The 19,735-nt window shown below is 42.1% G+C and overlaps 1 protein-coding gene across 1 annotated transcript in view; it reads left to right on the forward strand.

Moving 5' to 3' along the window:
• The window catches only part of LOC134347475 (protein FAM3B-like), a 49,345-nt gene that overhangs the window by 18,144 nt on the left and 11,466 nt on the right, over window positions 1–19,735 (forward strand). The window contains exons 2-5 of the mRNA XM_063049799.1: window positions 4,908–5,051; window positions 8,324–8,447; window positions 13,868–13,926; window positions 15,307–15,357. Of these exons, the coding sequence (XP_062905869.1) occupies window positions 4,908–5,051; window positions 8,324–8,447; window positions 13,868–13,926; window positions 15,307–15,357 (378 nt within the window). The remainder of the gene's footprint in view (window positions 1–4,907; window positions 5,052–8,323; window positions 8,448–13,867; window positions 13,927–15,306; window positions 15,358–19,735) is intronic.

Below are 19,735 nucleotides of genomic sequence, written 5' to 3' on the forward strand. Positions count from 1 at the left end.
GGCACCAACAATCATTCCACAGTCAAAGTCACTTGGATTACATTTCTTCCCCAGGCTGATGTTTGTCTTCTTGAACATCTTGACCATGTCTGCATGTTTTTATGCATTGAGTTGCTGCCTTGTGATTGGCTGATTACAAGGCATACAGGTGTGCTTAATAAAGTGGTCACTGAGTATATATCAATGCAAAGACTAATTTATTTAATTAGTTACTCTATTCTCTGAACAGTTACCTATCAATAATCATAGTCATAGTCATACTTTATTGATCCCAGGGGAAATTGGTTTTCGTTACAGTTGCACCATAAGTAATAAAACCATAAATAGTTAAATAGTAATATGTAAATTACGCCAGGAAATAAGTCCAGGACCAGCCTATTGGCTCAGGGTGTCTGACCCTCCAAGGGAGGAGTTGTAAAGTTTGATGGCCACAGGCAGGAATGACTTCCAAAAGTCATTATTTTGAGTGGTGACACCCTATCCAAACCAAAGAATGTAGATGTTTCCAGCTAAAAAAACAAGATAACTGCAGATATTTTATTTTAAATTATTCTGAGGAGTAAATTCTTAGAGAAATAGTAATTCTACACAGGATTTCCAAGCACTTCCAATTTTTACAAGCTAGAAAGCCATACCAATGAGTTGCAGAGGAACACACCATGTGGCACGAAAAGACAGCTCGGGAAGGGACCTTACTCAGGTCGAACCTGAAGAATAGGGTTTATGTCTTCATCTCTGTGACACATCCAAACTCTACTGCCTTGTAGTGTTTATATTGCTTATAATTACAAGTGTGGGTCCTGACACCAAAATTGGAACAGACCTGATGGACCGAATGGCCTAATTCTGCTCCAATGCCTTATGGCTTTGCCACTTAGTGACAACCTCATCTACATATAATGTTTTCACAACTGCATTGATCAGGCCAGATGGCTGCAGGCTTAGTTTAATATTGGCAGTGCTCTTCAGAGTAGCTTGAAGTCAAAAATGGGCTTCCTGACCCTAGACAGTATTGCTTCTCAAGAGGACGGCCAAATAGTACTACTTAAAAATGAACAATAAATTTCTCCTGCTGTGCTAAAATGCTAAGATGAAACCCAGAATTGTGAACGTATGTGATAAAACCTGAATGTAAAACCAAGGTAAATTCTGCGTGGCATTGTTGAGGTAACGTCCTGTCAGACCAACTTTATTTGTGTGCTGGCTTCCCTGGAGAATGACCTGGAGTCCTTCTGAGTCTGAAAATCAGATTCAGATTAATTTATTGTAACGTACATCAGGGAGTAGTGAAGTTGTTTGCTCGCATAATGTTTACGGAGTTAACAGTGCAATAAATTCGACACAATATGGAATGGAGAGACACTGCTGTAATTCCTGTTAACCACTTCTAAAATACCATCTTGGTGGCAATGGGCTTTGAGATAAGTTAATATTGTGTAAAATGCAATAGGAATATTGTGACGAGAATACACAAAAATTAAGATGTTTGCTGGCCTGGGTTAGCATCAGTGACATCAGCAAGTGGTCTGCCACCTGCCCTCAGGGGAAGGAGAGATAAGGAACAATGGAGCAGCGTCTGGAGATGTGTAATGAAGGGACGTGGGAGAGAGAGAGCTGTCTGGAGCGGCTCCCCCTTTGAACCCTGAACTGCTTGAAGTGGTGGACAGGCGATGACCCAGCAGGGGGATAAAAAGGGACAGGTTTGCTAAGGCAGGACACACGCCACCCGAGGTAACGAGACCCTGGAAGCGGTGCGCCTCTCACGAGTGGGTGAGAAGTACCAGACAACGCCCGGGGTGGAAAGCTACGATCAGCGGGAACCCGGTGTGTGTCCGCCCTTGCCTGGGTGCCGGGTTCACTGCAGAGGATCGACCGCATCTGGAGGAGGGGTCACAGTCGGTGACCTCAGGTGACATCACCAAGGACCCGCCCAAAAGTTGCTTGTGAGCCATCTCGCCGGTCTGTGAGTGAAGCCGTTCTGAATGATCAGTTGTTCCCGTTCTCTCTCTCTCTCCCCCCACGTTGTCCATCGCCATGGCAACGATTACTGCAAACTGAACTTTGAGTCACTTTGAAATTTGGTCATTTACCCCGAGACAACGATAGAGCTTGATTGATGCTGTTATCTTAATTCTGTGCACATGTGTGTTTATCATCGCTGAACTGTTGCATTTATTATCCTTTCGATTACTGTGTTGCTTGTTTCTTTAATAAAACTTTCTTAGTTCTAGTACTCCAGACTCCAACTGAGTGATCCATTTCTGCTGGTTTGGCAACCCAGTTACGGGGTACGTAACAATATACATCCAGTTTTTTTTTTGAGTGTGTTGGGCAGTAGCAAGTAGCAGAGAAGGTATTGTACTAATCCTAAACATGAGAAAGTCTGTAAACGCTGGAAATCCAAAGCAACACACACAAAATGCTGGAGGGACTCAGCAGATCAGGCAGCATCTATGGAAATGAATAAACAGTTGACGTTTCAGGCCCAAGGACTGAGAGGGAAGGGGGAAGACACCAAAATAAAAAGTTGGGGGGGGGAGCTCCAATCCGTGTTTTGTGCTTATTACTGTAATTATTACAGTATTTATTATTACCACACATACTTTTTACCCTGAGTTTCACATAAGCAAGGAATTTCACTGCACCCTGGCAACAAACTAATCTGAATTTGACAGCTTCAACAATGCAGAACTAACAATTAACGATGAAGCACCTTGTTGAGCCACAGGAGAAAGCCAGAAATGAAATCAGACAAATGATGTGCAGAACTAGAGTGAGGGATGTTTTAAAAATAAAATTAAATAATCTTCTACTTTGTCATTCCCATCAACTTTTTTGTTTGGAGTTAAGAAAATTGTTGGAGTGCCACCTCCTGGCTAAAGTGTTCAATTGCGTCCTGGAACCTCAGAGAAATCTGAGGTAAATTACATTGCAAATATCAACAGAGTAATGGTTTACAAAATTTGTAACACATGTATGTGATAGAAAGACCCAAGTTCTTGGTCAGGAAGTGCACACATACTGTATCATGGTTCTCTAAATGTCTAAATATTGTCCACTTCATGCCTCAAATTTAGATTATGAAGACACGTAGTCCTCTTTTATTGTCATTTAGTAATGCATGCATTAAGAAATGATACAATATTTCCTCCGGTGTGACATCACAAAACACAGGACAGACCAAGACTGAAAAAACTGACAAAACCACATAATTATAACATATAGTTACAACAGTGTAACAATACCATAACTTGATGAAGAAGTCCATGAGCACAGTAAAGTTCAAAGTTTCTCAAATGTCCCACATCTCACGCAGACGGGAGAAGGAAGAAAAACTCTCCCTGCCATACCTGACCACGGTCTGACTCTGAGTCATCCGAAAACTTCGAGCTCTGATCAGCTCTCCGACACCGAGCACTGAGCGCCATCTCTGTCCAAACAATTCGACCTCCTTCTCGGTCGCCAAAAGCAGGCAAGGCCGAGGATTTTGAGGCCTACCCTCTGAAAGATTCCTGACCACACAGTAACGACAGCAGCGAACGGGCATTTCAGAAATTTCATGTCCATCTCCATCAAATCAGAATTGTCACGGCCCCTATTTAACAGATACGATATCATTTTTCACCGGAGGGCTGCGCACGCGTAGGCGCGCCGCCATCTTCTCCTCCCGCCTCTATGTTCTTTAATCTATAATCTATAATTCTATGTTCTTCACATAACCTTATTCCACAAATCTACCCTTGCCCAAATTCCTTTAGACCAAAAGACCACAAGACCTTAGGAGCAGAATTACAATTCCATCATAGCTGACTTATTATCCTTCTCAACTCCATTCTTCCACCTTTCCCCCATAACCTTAGATGCCTTTACTAATCAAGAACCTATCAACCTCCACTTTATAAATACAACATCATGGCCTCCACCACTGTCTGTGACAGTAACTTCCACAGATTCACCACCCCCGGCAAAAGAAATTCCTCTTCATCTCTGAAGGGACGTTCTTTTATTCTGAGACTGTGCCCTCTGGTTCTGGACTCATCCTCTCCACATCCACTCAATCTGGACCTTTCAATATTCAATAGGTTTCAATGAGATCCACTCTCATTCTTCTAAATTTTATTGAGTCCAGGCCCAGAAACATCAAACAGACCTCATACAATAAGCCTTTCTTTCTTGGAGTTATTCTTGTGAACTTCCTTGGGTCCCTTTCCAATGCCAGCACCTATTTTCTTAAATCAGGAGCCCAAAATTGATTCCAGTACTCCAGATGCAGTCTGACCAATGCCTTACATCCTTGCTCTTGTATTCTAGTCCCCTCAACCAACTCTTTTAGGGAATCTTGCACAAGGACTCCCAAGTCCCTTTGCATCTTCGAACTTTGAATTTTCTCACCACTTAGAAAATAGCCTACGCCCTTGTTCCTTCTACCAAAGTGCATGGCCATACAATTCCCTACACTGTATTTCACCTGCCACTTCTTTACCCATTCTTTAAGAACTACATCTGACTGTATCGCTTTAAGAACTGTTTTCGTATTTAACGCTTTAAGAACCAGAGCCGGGTGGGGAGTTGGTGAACGGCTGCATATCTGTTAGCTTCCAGTTAAAGTTTTCCTTTGTTTTTTTTCCCCTATCGTTTATACGTGTTTAATAAATGTTTGGTTGTTTTTATATAACCTGTCTCGATTGATATTCATTGTTGCTGTTTACGTAACATTATAATGAAACGACCACCCAGATGCTTGTTTTGCTGAGATCGATGATACTCTGAATCTTTCCCAGTGTGTGCTTAACTGATTGGAGGTAGCTTTTTCTAATTCAGTACAATATGTCTTTGTAGAAAATGTGCCTCTGTTCATATAAAGTTTGTTCTTCTGAATTTGCTGAAGGTACTTCTGTTTTTAACAGGGCTTATCAGATATGCAGTGCTTTTGGTGAGTCTGATTGCCGCCTGGTACCTTGGCTATGGAATAGCAGACGCTATGTTCAGTGGCTCACTACAGCGTAGCCTCACCGTGATTCAGAAGATAGGACAGAAACCCCAACATAGAGGTAAAATTAAAGCTATCGTTTAGTCCGTAGCTTTTGCAGCAGTGCACATTCCAGGTTTCTTGGCCAGCACTCAGAGAAGGCCTTTGTGGCGGGTGATTATTCATCCCAGACTACCAATGCATGCAGATGGGATAGGATCATGGATATTTCTTGCAGAAGAAGAATATGTCACGATTCTGAGATTAATCTCATTGCCCTGCTCCTGAATCATCCTCAGAACTAAATACTTTACCAATATTTTGTCTTGAAAAATATCTTCTGACCTCTGCTTCATATGCTTCCTGTTGCAATGAATTCCAGACTGCAGCCGGCTATTTGAAACTTCCTAAATCCTCTCTCCTCATTCTTGTTGTAACGGGTTTAAAGGTCGCTCATTGTAGCCCAAAGGAACAGTCTTTTCCCAGTCACTATTTCCAGATGTCCATTATTATAACATTTTTACCAGACCTCCTTGGCCTTCTGAGCCCCAGTGGGGTTTAGCAGCAGTGGAACAAAACACAGGGTCCTTTAAACCTGTACCATCATGCAGTAGTCAATGAGTAACGTTGGGTGTGTAATACAGGGAATGGCTAAGTCAATTCTTGGTGCCATGTTATTTTGATCATAGAACAGTGCAGCACAGCACAGGCCCTTTGACCCACAATGTTTTGCCGACCTTTTAACCTACTCCAAGATTAAAGTTACGCTTCCTTCCCACATAGCCCTCCATATTTCTTTCATCCATATGCCTAAAAGTTTTTTAAGTCCTTAATGTGCCTGCCTCTACCACTACACCAGCAGCATATTCAGCGCATACATCTCTGTGTAAAAACCTACCTCTAATATTCCCCCTATACTTTCGTCCAATCAACTTAAAATTTTCCCTCTCATATTAGCCATTGCCACCCTGGGAAAAAAGCAACTGGCTGTCCACTCTATCTATGCCTCTAATCATCTTATACATGTCTATCAAGTCACCTCTCATCTTTCTTCGTTTCAATGAGAAAAGCCCTAGCTCACTCAACCTTTCCTCAAAAGACATGCTCTCTAATCCAGGCAGCATCCTGTTATGTCTCTGCAGCCTCCCTGAAGCTGCCACATCCTTCCTATAATGAGATGACCAAAGCTGAACTCAATACTCAAAGTGTGGTCTAAGCAGAGCTTTGTAGAGTTGCAACATTACCTCATGGCTCTTGAACTCAGTTCTCCAACTAATGAAGACCAACACACCATACATCTTCTTAACCACCCTTACAACTTTCACAGAAACTTTTTGGGATCTATGGATGTGCACTCCAAAATCCCTCTGTTTCTCCACACAGCTAAGAATCTTGCCTTTAACCCTGCACTTGGCCTTCAAGTTCAATAGAGATATATAGATGCCTTGAACCCCAAGATAAATGTGTTACTCAGCAAATCTTCATCAGTTTTCCATGATTCCAGATATAAATGCACAAGCCCAGTCTATACAGTACTTAAGAGTATTAAACAGGTCTTGTAGATCAAGTCCCTCATTTCTCATGGTCCCTCTCCACTCTTTGTGATCTAGTTATTGCTAATTTGAATTTATCATTGCTTCTTTGCTTTTGCCCTTTATGCTCCTTAGTTACCAGGACTAGAGGCTTGCATTAAAGAGAGAGGTTAGCCAGTCTATGGTGTTATTCCTTGGAATGTAGGAGGATGAAGGATAACCTTATAGAAATATTATAGATTATGAGAAGCATAGATAAGGTGGATGGTAACTGTCTTTTCCCCAGGTAGGGGAGTCGAGAACTAAGGGGTATAGATTAAAGGTGAGAAGGGCAAGATCTAAATGGGATCTGAAGGGCAGCAGTTTCATACAGATGGTGGTGAGCATATGGAATGGGCTGCAGGAGGAAGTGGTTGAGGCAGGTACAATAGTATCATTTAAGAAGAACTTGGATAGGTACATGGAGGGGCAGGGATTGGAGCAATGCAGGCCAAATGCAGGAAATTGGCTCTAGTTGGGTGGGCAACCATGATTGGCAAGGGCTTTTTGGGCCAAGGGTCTTGTATTCATACTGTATTGCTCTTTGACTCTATAAAATACAAAGTTCTTCCAGCTTTTATTTTGGGGGGGAAGACTTTTATCTATTTTAACAGGTACTTTCTGGAAATTATCTATTGGAATCCCTGTTGCAATGGATTACAGTAAAAGTTACACCCATAAAAATACTGGTGGCTGGGCAATATGAGCCCTTCAGTAAAATTTCAAAGCTACTAACTGTATCTGAGCATTTGAGGTGGCACGGTAGTGTAGTGGCTAGCACAACACTTTACAGTACAGATGACCTGGGTTCAATTCCAGCCTCAGGCAGCCAGGTATAGAGCCCCATCAGCAGAACCCACACAAATACTTCAGGACTTCCTCATTCACTGGCATGGGTAGAAATTCCCAATACACTGGCACTTACGCAAGCTCTTTCTGGCAGTGTTGTTGCTAAACCCCAGGTTAAAATCTCAGCTGACAATGTATTGCACTTTTAAGGCAATAGATTATCGGGAGAGGGGTTAATCAAGATTGCATTTACACTCTTGGGAGGACGTTTCATAGAAGGTCTGGGCACTCCCTTCCAATGTGCACATCTGCTCACCAACTCCTTGCCAACTATCAAGCACCAATTTACATTAATCCCAAGTAAACTCAATTCATTCTCCTCATATTCCCATGAACTGCCCACAACTCAGCTGCACACTTGGGGCCATTTACCAGTTAACCCACCATATTCACTTTTTGTCCAGCAACAAATACAAAGACTGGTTAATTTGTCATACTGTTTGAAAACTGGTGAGTGACAACTTGAGGAAATGCAAGAACTGCATTCTTCTCAGTATTGCTGGTGTTTAGGTGGCAGGTCTAGCCCATTGAGTTATCACACAGGGGGCTTAAGGCTCAGACAAAGTAGTCAATGATCAAACCTTTTAGGGACCAGGGATTTTGTACACCACGGTTCCCAAGGAGATGTGCAGCGGGAGAAACATCTCAGAGAAAAGCGAGAGGGGACAGTCAGGATATTCTGCACCCCACAGTTCCCAAGGGAATGATTGATTGCGTATTTTCCATTAAAGGAATAACTCGGGAGAACATCATACTCGACTCGAGTGATCATAACACTCCCACTCCTATTACTGGTTATCTTTCTCTCCTGAACACGATTCTCCCTACTTGTGGACAATTTCCCCAGAAAATAAAAATACTGCTACATAGAGTTCAGACTAGAAAGGATTGTGTTTGGAGGGATGTGACTCTTTATTTCCTGTTATATTCACAGCACCTTTCCCAAAGCAGCATAAATGTGGCCATTGGACAGCATGTCCCTCAGGATCCTTTGCCTTCCTTGTGTTGAGCGGCAGTGAAAAGCAAAAGCCTCCAGAAATCTGCTTTGAAGATGAAGTGTAAGTAATGGTGATTTCTTTCCTCTTTTGATTGAGGTGTGCCCTGGAGAGCATTCTGACAGGCTGCATCACTGTCTGGCATGGTGGGGTGGGGTGGGGGGGGGAGGTGGTTACTGAACAGGATCGAAAGAAGCTGCAGAGGATTGTAAATCTAGCCAGCTCCGTCTTGGGTACTAATCTACAAAGTACCCAGAACATCTTCAAGGAGTGGTGTCTCAAAAAGACAGTGTCCATTATTAAGGACCTCCAGCATCCAGGGCATGAACTTTTTTCACTGTTACCATCGGGTAGGAGGTACAGAAGCCTGAAGACACACACTCAACGATTCAGAAACAGCTTCTTCCCCTCTGCTATCCGATTCCTAAATGGACATTGAAACCTTGAACACTACCTCACCTTTTAATATATATTATTTCTGTTTTTGCACCATTTTTAATCTGTTCAATATGCATTTATTGTAATTGATTTACTTATTTATTATTATTATATTTCTTCTTCTTCTACATTATGTATTGCACTGAACTGCTGCTGCTAAATTAACAAATTTCACAACACATGCCGGTGATAAGAAACCTGATTCTGATTCTGATTTGGGAGCAACTTGGCTTTGATTGTGTAAAATGCCATTTCAATCACTCTTCACACAGGGGTTGTGATGGTGAATGTGTGCCTACCAGCTGGAATAATGCAGTATTTATTTTTCTTATAATGCCTCAAATCCTGGTTGATTTTGTTCTCCATACGTTAAAGCTTCCCAGAAATGAGCCATAGTTAACAACATCTGAAGTCTGTTGAATATCTCTGTTCTCAATCAACCTGTTCTTGTAGGGATCAGAGGAGCAATAGGCCTTTAATCTCTATTTATTTTAGGTAAAGTAGTCCCTGCTGACCCTTCAAGCCAAACTGCCCCAACAAACACACAGCTCTGGAACAATTTACAACGACTAATTAACCTAACCGGTAGGTCTTTCAACTGTGGGAGAAACTGGACCACCCAGGAAAAACCCACACATTCCAGGGTGAGGACATACAAAGACTCCTTACAGAACGGCCTCCGGAATTGAAATCCGAAATCTGGAACACCACTACCTAAATAGCTGGTGAATTATTACTCAACTTATTTCCATAACCCTTAAAGTTACGACACGCACCCGGCCACACCAACTTCCTAACTCTCCAGAATATGGATAGCTGGGACGGTCCCTTTATAGATTCAGGCTAATTGACAGCCAAGTTTTGGCACCCCAGGATTTCAATATTTAAAGAGCACCTGAACTGAGGTTCGGTGGTCTTGGCCACCACCTGAGGTCTTCATTTTCACAGTGAGAAGTATTCAAACAGTTCATTTCACATATCAAAGATTTTTAAATATTAGCTTTATTTGTCACATAGACCTTGAAACATCAGAACATATAGTGAAATGCATTGTTTTAGCTTCAATGACCAACACAGTCCAAGGATGGGCTGAGGGAATCCTGCAAGTGTCTCCATGCTTCTGGCACCAACATAGCATGTCCTCAACTTACTAGCCAAGACTTGGAAAGGAAGGGGTAAGATGCCAGAATACAAAGGTAGTAGAGAGGGAAAGGAGGATGAGGTAGAAGATGACACAGCCACAGCAAACTGTTGAGGCCAGTTCATTAGCTATGTTTAAAAGGAAGTTAGATATGGCCCTTGTGGCTACAGGGGTCAGGGGGTATGGAGGGAAGGCTGGGTTCTGAGTTGGATGATCAGCCATGATCATAATAAATGGCGGTGCAGGCTCGAAGGGCCGAATGGCCTACTCCTGCACCTATTTTCTATGTTTCTATGACAGGTGGTGAAGCCAGGTGGGTGGGTATGATTGGGCTGGTATATAAAACAACATTTGTGAGACACACACGGCAGGAATTAGTTGTCTCCAATGAAATGCTAACCACCTCCCTTGACATTTGATGTTCTAACATCAATGTTCTGAGGATAGAATGATGAAGCAAACTGGACCAGCAATATAAACATTCTGGCCTCAACAGCATGTTCAATATAACATAGATGCTGCCTGACCTGCTGATCTCCTCCAGCATTTTGTGTATGTTGCTTAATATTTTCTTTGTCCTCTTGTATTTCTGTTGGGGAGAGAGATCCAGGATTTAGTCGCAATAGATGACAAGGAAATTGCAATTTTATTTCTAAGTCATGATGATGTGTAGCTTGAAAGGGAACATGCAGATAGTGGAGTTTGCTTGAGCCCAAATCACTTGTCCTCTTTGTTAGAGTTCATGAGAGTGCCTATAAAAAGTATTCACCACCCTTGGAAGTTTTCATGTTTTATTGTTTTACAACATTGAATCACAGTGGATTTAATTTGGCTTTCTTTGACACGATTAACAGAAAAAGACTATTTTATGTCAAAGTGAAAACAGATCTTTACAAAGTGATCTAAATGAATTACAAATATTAAACACAAAATAATTGATTGCATAGGTATTCATCCCATTCAAGTCAGTATTTAGTAGATGCACGTTTGGCAGCAATTACAGCCTTGAATCTTTGTAAATAGGACTCTATCAGCTTTGCACTCTGTACATTGCAGTTGTGTCCCATTCTTCTTTACAAAACTGCCCAAGCTGTTAGATTGCATGGGGATCCTGAGTGAACAGCCCTTTTCCAGTCCAGCCACAAATTCTCAATTGGATTGAGGTCTGGACTCATGAACTCTTACATAGAGTACTTGATGACCATGCCAGTAACTTTCCTGTAATACCATGGGCTCTTAACTTGGTAAGCAACCTCATGTGTGGCACCTTGTCAAAGGCCTTCTGTTAATCCATATATACCACATTCACTGCATCCCCTTTATCTATCCTGCATATAATCTCCTCAAAGAATTCCAACAGGTTCGTCAGAAAAGATTTTCCCTTAAAGAATCCATGTTGACTTTGTCCTATCTTGTCCTGTGTCACTAAGTACTCCATCACTCCAACATCTTCCTAACCACTGAGGTCAGGCTAACCTGTCTATAATTTCCTTTCTGCTGCCTTTCTCCTTTCTTAAAGAGTGGAGTGACATTTACAAGGTCTCATGGTGGCCTCACTTATTAGTTCCCTTCTGGTACGGTCACTCTGTTTTTGAGTAGATTTACAGCTGTGCCATATTCTTTCCATTTTTTGATGAGTAACTTAATTGTACTCCAATGACTTGGAAATTTTCTTGTGTCCACCTCCTGACTTGTGCTTTTCAATAACCTTTTCAGGGAGTTGCTTGGGGTGTTCTTTTGTCTTCATGGAGTAATGTTACCCAGGATACTGACTCACCAGCAGTTGTGACCTTCCAGAAGCAGGTGTATTTTAACTATAAAAAATTGAAACACCTTGACGGCACACAGGTCTCCAAAAACAGATCTCCATTTAACTATTTATGTGATTTCTAAAACCAATTGGCTGCACCAGCGATAATTTGATGTGTCATTTTAAAGGTGGGGGGGGTGAATACTTTTTACAGGTACTGTGTGTTAGCTTTTATAACAAGGGGATTTGAATACAGAAGTAGAGAATCAGATTTATTACCACTGACATATATTGTGAAATACGTTGTTTTCTAGCAGCAGTACAGTGCAATACAGAAAAATCACTATAACTAGTACAAATAAATAATAAATTAGTAGTGCAAATAGTGAGGTAGTGTTCATAAGCTCATGAACAATTTTGAAATTTGATGGTGGAGGAGAAGAAGCTATCTTTACCAAATCTCCTCAAACTCCTTGATTTAATTCCACCGTGCTCTGGTGAGACTGCATTTGAAGTACTGAACAGGTCTGGTCTCCCTTCTGAAAGAGGGACGTGATTATGAAGGTTTACCAGATTAATTCCTGAGATGTAAAGTAGAAAATGCTTAAAATACACAACAGGCCAGTCCGCATTAGTGGAAAGAGAAACAAAATTAACACTTCAGCATATGATGTTTCAGTTTTAAAAAATCATCTGATGAAAGGCCCTTGAACTGAACCACCATTCGTGTACCTCCCCCTCTACAGGCCGCCCTGCAGGATCGAGAACAACGTGTCCATTACAGTTTTGGAATTTCTTACTTCATTTTCCACATACACGGCCTGACTGTTATATATCTCCAACATTTTGTTTTCATTTCAAATTTTTAAATATGCAGGGAATGTAAGGTCAAAGTAAATTTATTATCAAAGTACGTACATGTTACCATATCCTAAATTGAGATTCATTTTCTTGCAGGAAAATAAAGAACTACAATACAATTTATGAAATACTATAAAGTAAAGGCATCCATTAGTCTTGTGAGACCATGGATCTGCGCCTGGAAAGTCTTCACTCTCCAGGGCGCAGGCCTGGGCAAAGTTGTATGGAAGACCGGCAGTTGCCCATGCTGCAAGTCTCCCCTCTCTACGACACCAATGTTGTCCAAGGGAAGGGCATTAGGACCCAAACGGCTTGGCACCAGTGTCGTCGCAGAGCAATGTGTGATTAAGTGCCTTGCTGAAGGACACAACACGTTCCCTCGGCTGGGGCTCGAACTCATAACCTTCAGGTCGCTAGTCCAATACCTTAACCACTTGGCCACGTGCCCAGACTGAAATACTATATATACATAACAAAGACTGATAAACATCTAATGTACAGAAGAGGAGGATAAATTATGCAAATAATAAATAAACGAATAATATTGCGAACATGAATTGTGGAGCCCTTGAAAGTGAGTCTATAGATTATGGAGTCAGTTCAGTGCTGAGGTGAGTGAAGGTATCCACACTGCTTTAGGTGCCTGATGGTTATAGGATTCTAACTGTTCCAGGACCGGCTGGTAGTGCAGTGGCATCCACACCAGACTTCGAGGCAAGTGGTCCCAGGTTCAAATCCAGCCAGGTCCTTGCACGCTTTCCATCTGTGCAGGGTTAAGCATCGAGCTAGCAACTTAGCCTTGTTGAGACAGAGTTCCAGAATGCCAAAGAAATAGTAAGGTTGCCACACGATGTGCTACAAGGCGCAAAAAGGAATAACATACTGTAACAGTATGTGATGTGCAACCTAAGACTTGTGTATCTCCTGCCCGTACATACATGGAGGGATATGGATGATGTGCAGGTTGAAGAGATTTAGTTTGATTTGGCGTCACATTCAGCACGTTCAGTTGGCCAAAGAGCCTGTGGTACCTGCTTCAAAAGTTTGTGTCACTTTAATTCCTGGGACCACAGGGGAAGGACTAATCAGATCGCACCTATACCCTTCTGAGTTTAGAAGAATGAGAGGTGATTTCACTGAAGCATACAAAGCGTCATCATTTGAACTTTATGATAGTAGGAAAGTCATTAGCTGTAAAGGGCTTTAAGATGTTCAAAGAGTGAATTAAAAGATGTTACATAAATTCAATAATTTATTTCTAATTAATTCACTTTTGAATGTGTTCTTAACCAGACTCTTGGGTGATGAGAAGAATAATTATGGCAGGGGCATGAATATTGCCATTGTGGAAGGTGAGTTGTCATTGGGCTGAATTAAACTAAAAAATAGCAATGTGATTTAGTATGTATCATAGTTGTTCAAGATTGTTTATTCACAATTTAAGATTGTTTAATGTAATTTCCAGTACACAAGTGTAAAGAAGAACAAAATAATTGTTACTCTGGATCCAAAGTAACACAAAAATTAAGATAAAGAACACAAGAATAAGAATAAGAGAATTAATATAAATACATAAGATAGCTTATATAGATAGATTAATTGTATATCCATAAAGTGAAGCTAGGCACAGGCGTGTCTATGCATAGGGTGGCTGGCAGGAAATGATAAATTAGTGGTAGTTGGGGGTGTGAAGAGTTGGGTTGGTGGGTGGAGATGTTGATCAGCCTTATTGCTTGGGGAAAGTAACTGTTCTTGAGTCTGGTGGTCCTGGTGTGGATGCTACTATGCGTAGGCTCTTCCCTGAAGGGAATGTGTCAAACAGTCTCTGAACAGGGTGGGTGGGTGATGTTACTGGCCCTTTCTCAGCACCATTCTGTATTTATATCCTTAATGGCAGATAGTCTGGTGCCAGTGATGCATTAGGCAGTTTGGACTACCCTTTGTAGACCCTTCTTGTCCACTGCAATACAGTTTCTGTACCAGGCAGTGATGTAGCAGGTTAGGATGCTCTGTACTGCACATCTGTGAAATGACATGAGTATAGATGTGCACAGTCCAGCTCTCTTTAGCCTCTCCAGAAATTAGTGAGATTTCCTGATTGTGTGCAGTGTGTTCTGGGAACATGAGAGGTTGTGCAAGATGTGCAATCCCGGTTTGAAGCTGCTCACAGTTTCCATTGCTCTGCCACTGATGTAAAGAAGGATGTAAGTGATGCAAATTCTCCTGAAGTCGATAACTATCTCCATTGTTCTGTTGTTATTGAGGAAGAGGTTATTTGCCTAGCACAGGGCCTCAAGCTCTTTTGCCTCCTCTGTAAACCGTCTCATCATCCTTGGTGTTGAGTCCCACCACTGTCGTGTCTTTGGCAAACTTGACAATGTCATAACTCGGGTGTTTAGTCATGTGTGGGCAGTGTCTATAGCAGTCAGCTCAGTTCACAACCCATGTTGAGGATGATAGGGAGGGAGGAGCGGTTGTTCATCTTCACTATCTTAGAGCTAAAGTAAAAGCACAAATCATTCAATCATTTGTAAGTGAACGCGGGGTTGCTTCTTGGCTCCCATTGCCTGACAAGAAGAGCTGCACTTAATTGGGAATTGCAGAAAGCAACAAGTGGCAATCAAGGTCAGACTATTTAAGGGAGAAGTAATTGACCTCTTTTACATATGAAGTTATTTGAAAGCAGTTTTCTTAATAAATTAACCATTTCTCTTCACATTTCTCCCTGCCAGCCAAGACAGGAAAGTACATAAGTTCTGGTACTTTTGACCTCTGCGAAGGAGGTAAGAAAAACAATTAAATCCAGCTTTCCTTTCTCTTCTCCATAACTTCCTTATCATATTCCATGTGTGATAGGTAGTCTTCCTTTCATGATTCACCCACTTGTCTGAAGTCCTTCGGCATAAGAACCACAAGAACGCTGGAAGGATAACAAGTGGTATAAGATCATAAGACATAGGAGGAGAGGTATGGTCTTTGGCCCATCGGCCATGCCATCATGGCTGATTTATTATCCCTCTCAACACCATTCTCCTGCCTTCTCCCCTTAACCTTTGACTAATCAAGAACCTATTAATCTTTGCTTTAAATATATTCAATGACTTGGCTTCCACAGATTCGCCACCCTCTGGCTAAAGAAATATCTCCTCATTTCTGTTCTAAGTGGGCATTCTTGCATTCTGAGGCTGTGCTCCCACTACAGGAAACATCCTCTCCACCTCCACTCGATGTAGGCATTTCAACACTCGACAGTATATAAACTGTTCTCTCAGAAATTCTGCAGATTTTCATTCATAATAATGACCCCTGAGGAGAAATGTCCTTGGAAATTCACATGCATCAAGTGGGACTACTGACTAAGAGCCCCTCCATCATGTCAGTGGTGTAGCATCTACTGCAGCATCAACAGATGCCACCTTATAACTAAAACTCTCGTCAGTTAACCCCATAGGATCTTTGGCTTATTATAAACTGGAATAAACTTCAAAAGATTGGATTCGTTGTAATATACAGTACTGTGCAAAAGTCTTTGGCACATATACTGTATATAACTAGGGTGCCTAAAACATTTGTGCAGTGCTGTATTTGTCATCATGGAGCAGAAGGCGAGTTTGCAAATCTGACGTGAGCAAAGGATTTTGGGAATGGCGAGGGAGGAGCATCTTGGAGGTGACAGAGAAGAAATTCCGGGGGGGGGGTGGGAGTGGGGAGTGGCAAAGGTACAGGCAAGCCCACCCCGGAGACACCAGGCAAGGACATTCGGTTCTGAAGAATGGTTTATTGATCATTACAGAATGTCCCACTAGTGCTTCCTGCTCCTTCCCCTTTTCCCAAACATGATTCCCCTCTCTGTGGCCCCTTCCCACTTTCAGTCTACAAGAGACCTACTCAGAATCAGGTTTACCATCACTCACTGAAGTCATGAAATTTGTGTACATAAAGTTACTACAGTACTGAGCAAATGTTTTAGGCACTCCAGCTATATATAAGTGCCTAAGAGTCTCTGGCAGAGTATGGCACATGATGATGATGATGATGACTTTTGCACAGGATTGTATTGAAGTCATATATGTGCTGGGCACGGTGTATGCAGAAAGGATGTCTTCTTTTGAGGAAGAATCTAGAACTTGTGTTTGCTGTTCTTAAAGAAAAAGAGACTTGGTAAGGCTGCATTTGGAGTATTGTGAGCAGTCTTGGACCCTGTATCTAAGAAAGAATCTGCTGACATTGGAGAAGGTCCAGAGGAGGTTTACGAGAATAATCCCAGGAATGAAAGAGTTAATATATGAGAGGTGTTTGATGGCTCTGGGCCTGTACTCACTGGTGTTTAGAAGAATGAGGGGGAATCTCATTGAAGCCCATTGAATATTGAAAGGCCTAGACAGAGTGGACGTGAAGGGGTCGTTTCCAATAGTAGGAATATCTAGGACCAGAGGGCACAGCCCGAGAATACAAGGATATCCCTTTAGAACAGAGATGAGGAAGAATTTCTTTAGCCAGTCAGTGGTGAATGTGGAACCCATTGCCACAGATGGATGTGGAGGCTAAGTATTTAACGCAAAGTTTAATAGGTTCTTCATTAATAAGGGTGTCAAAGGTTATAGAGAAAAGGCAGGAGAATGGGGTTGAGAGGGTTAATAAACCAGTCATGATGGAACAGCAGAACAGGGTTAATTGGCCAAATGGCCTAATTCTGCTCCATGTCTTATGATCTTAATGGTTTATGGTCCAAAAATAGTTACCTTTTAACTGGGAGATAAGGTGGATTCCTTTTCTTCAAGGTTTGAAATTCTTTTGTATTCTTTTCTTTAATGTGTTATCCAGGCAGTGTCTTTGACTATTTTTATGGCAGAGGTAGACAGATTCTTGATAAGCAAGGGGATGAAGTGCTACCAGGGAAACTAGTCCAATGTGGAACAGATGGACCGAGGAGCGAAAGTAATTGATTGCACTACCCACTTGGCAAACTGTCTTTTCCAAAAGTTCCTTTCTGGGCTATTAAAACAAAAACTTAACAAAACTTTACAAGTTTCTTTCCCCAGGCAATTAATCTGATTAACTATTCTAGCATATTCACGCTCTTTTCTCACTGCTGCCATCAGGAAGCAGGTACAAGAGTTTCAGCATTCGCACCACCAGGTTCAGGAATAGTCACTACCCCTCAGCCATCAGGCTCTTGAACCTGAGGGGATAACTTAATTCAACTTCACTTGCCCCATCACTGAAATGTTCCCACAACCTGTGAACTCAAACTTTCAAGGACTCTTTATCTCATGTTCTCGAATATTTGTTGCTTATGAATGTATTATTATTATTGTTTCTTTTGGTATTTGCACACTGGTTGAATGGTCAAGATGGTGCAGTGTTTCATTGATTCTGTTATGGTTATTATTATAGATTTATTTATAGTGCTCACAAGAAAATGAGTCTCAAGGTTATATAGGGTGACATCCAGTCATGACGACACCTGCACACAACGCTCCCATGGTCGACACTTTCTGGACAGCTCATGAAACCACATATTTCACTTATTTTATGTCTTTTATATTTGTTTTTCATCTTGAATGTGGTTCTGGAACTGTTGGAGCCGGTGATTTACAGTTTGGAGATTGTTTGAGTATTTCAGTGCTCTGCAGTCTCTGAAAGGATGCCGAAAGGCAGAGCGCGAGCCTCACAGCGAGAAAGCTGCAGGACTGGGCACGAGCCGATGTTCGACTCCATTTTGGCAATTAAAGCTTCCATTGTTCGCCAATTAAAGCAACAAGGGAGATTGAAACATCGAAGCGAATGTGGAAGGTGAGTGTAGGCTGCCTGCCTTTCTATCGCCGGTGGAATCACTCTGCTACCAGAGAGGGGAGACTGCCTTTTGATCACTGCTGGGATTGCTCTGCTGCTGGAGAGGGGAGGCCACCTTTTGATTGCCGGTGGAATCGCTCTGCTATCAGGGAGGGAAGACTGCCTTTTGATCGCCAGTGGGATCGCTCTGCTACCAGAGGGAGAGACTGCTTTTTAATTGCTGGGGGATCACTCTGCTACCAGAGAGGGGAGACCGCCTTTGATCGCCGGTGGAATCGCTCTGCTACCAGAGAGGGGAGACTGCCTTTTGATTGCTGGGGGATCACTCTGCTACCAGAGAGGGGAGACTGCCTTTTGATCACCGGTGGGATCGCTCTGCTACCAGAGAGGGGAGAGTCTGCCACTGTGCCCAGAGAATGTTACCCAGGTTTTCTGCGTTTTGGATATGGACTTGGACTATGGACTTTTTTAAAGTCTTACAGTTTTTTTGTATTCTGTGATTTTCGCCTGATCTTTCTCGTTTTTTGAGTGCGGGGAGGGGAATTTAGGGATCAATGTGCCTGTTGCTTTTTGGTTTGTGCTTTTGTGCAGGGAGGAGGGATTTGGGGGTTGATGATCGTGCTGCCGTTCATTTCAAAGAAGAAGAATTCGAAGAAGAATTTCAAAGTTGCATACTTCGATAATAAATGAACTTTTGAACATATAAATTTACTTTGAACTTTTTAGTTAGCCCTCTCCAGCCCCCTCTATCTATTAACCCCAACACTTTAAACCACTTTTTATAATGTTGTTTACATTCTCAATATGTGGTGGTATTTATGAACTTATGCACATTTTGTACCATATCGAGCCGGTTGGTGGTGTAGTGGCTTCAGCACTGGACTCCAAGGCAAGTGGTCCCAGATTTGAATCCAGCCGGCTCCTTGCACGCTTTCCATCGTGCTGGGATAGCAACTCGGCCTCATAAAGAACACAGACAAAATGCTAAAGAAAGGGCAAGGTAGCCAGCAGATGCAGCACAAAGCGTGGAGAGGAATAACATTATTCCAATCCATAGTTTAACTTTTTTAATATAATGCGTTATCGTTATAATTGTTGAATGTTGTTTTTGTTTTGTTGCATGTCACACGCTGACCTACACACCACCGCAAATTCCTAATACATGTAAATGTAAATGGTGAGTAAAGTTGGTCCTTGCTCCCTGATCATTGAAAGTGCTGGCACAGGTAGACAGATGGTGAAAATAGCTTTTGGCTCTCTGGCAGTCACAGGGCAGACATTGAATATAGAAGTTGGGATGTTACGCTGCAGTTGTACAAGATGTTGGTGAACCCACATTCAGGGCGTTGTCTTGAGTTTTGTTCA

The sequence above is a fragment of the Mobula hypostoma genome, chromosome 6, assembly GCF_963921235.1.
Source record: "Mobula hypostoma chromosome 6, sMobHyp1.1, whole genome shotgun sequence".
Lineage (NCBI taxonomy): Eukaryota > Metazoa > Chordata > Chondrichthyes > Myliobatiformes > Myliobatidae > Mobula > Mobula hypostoma.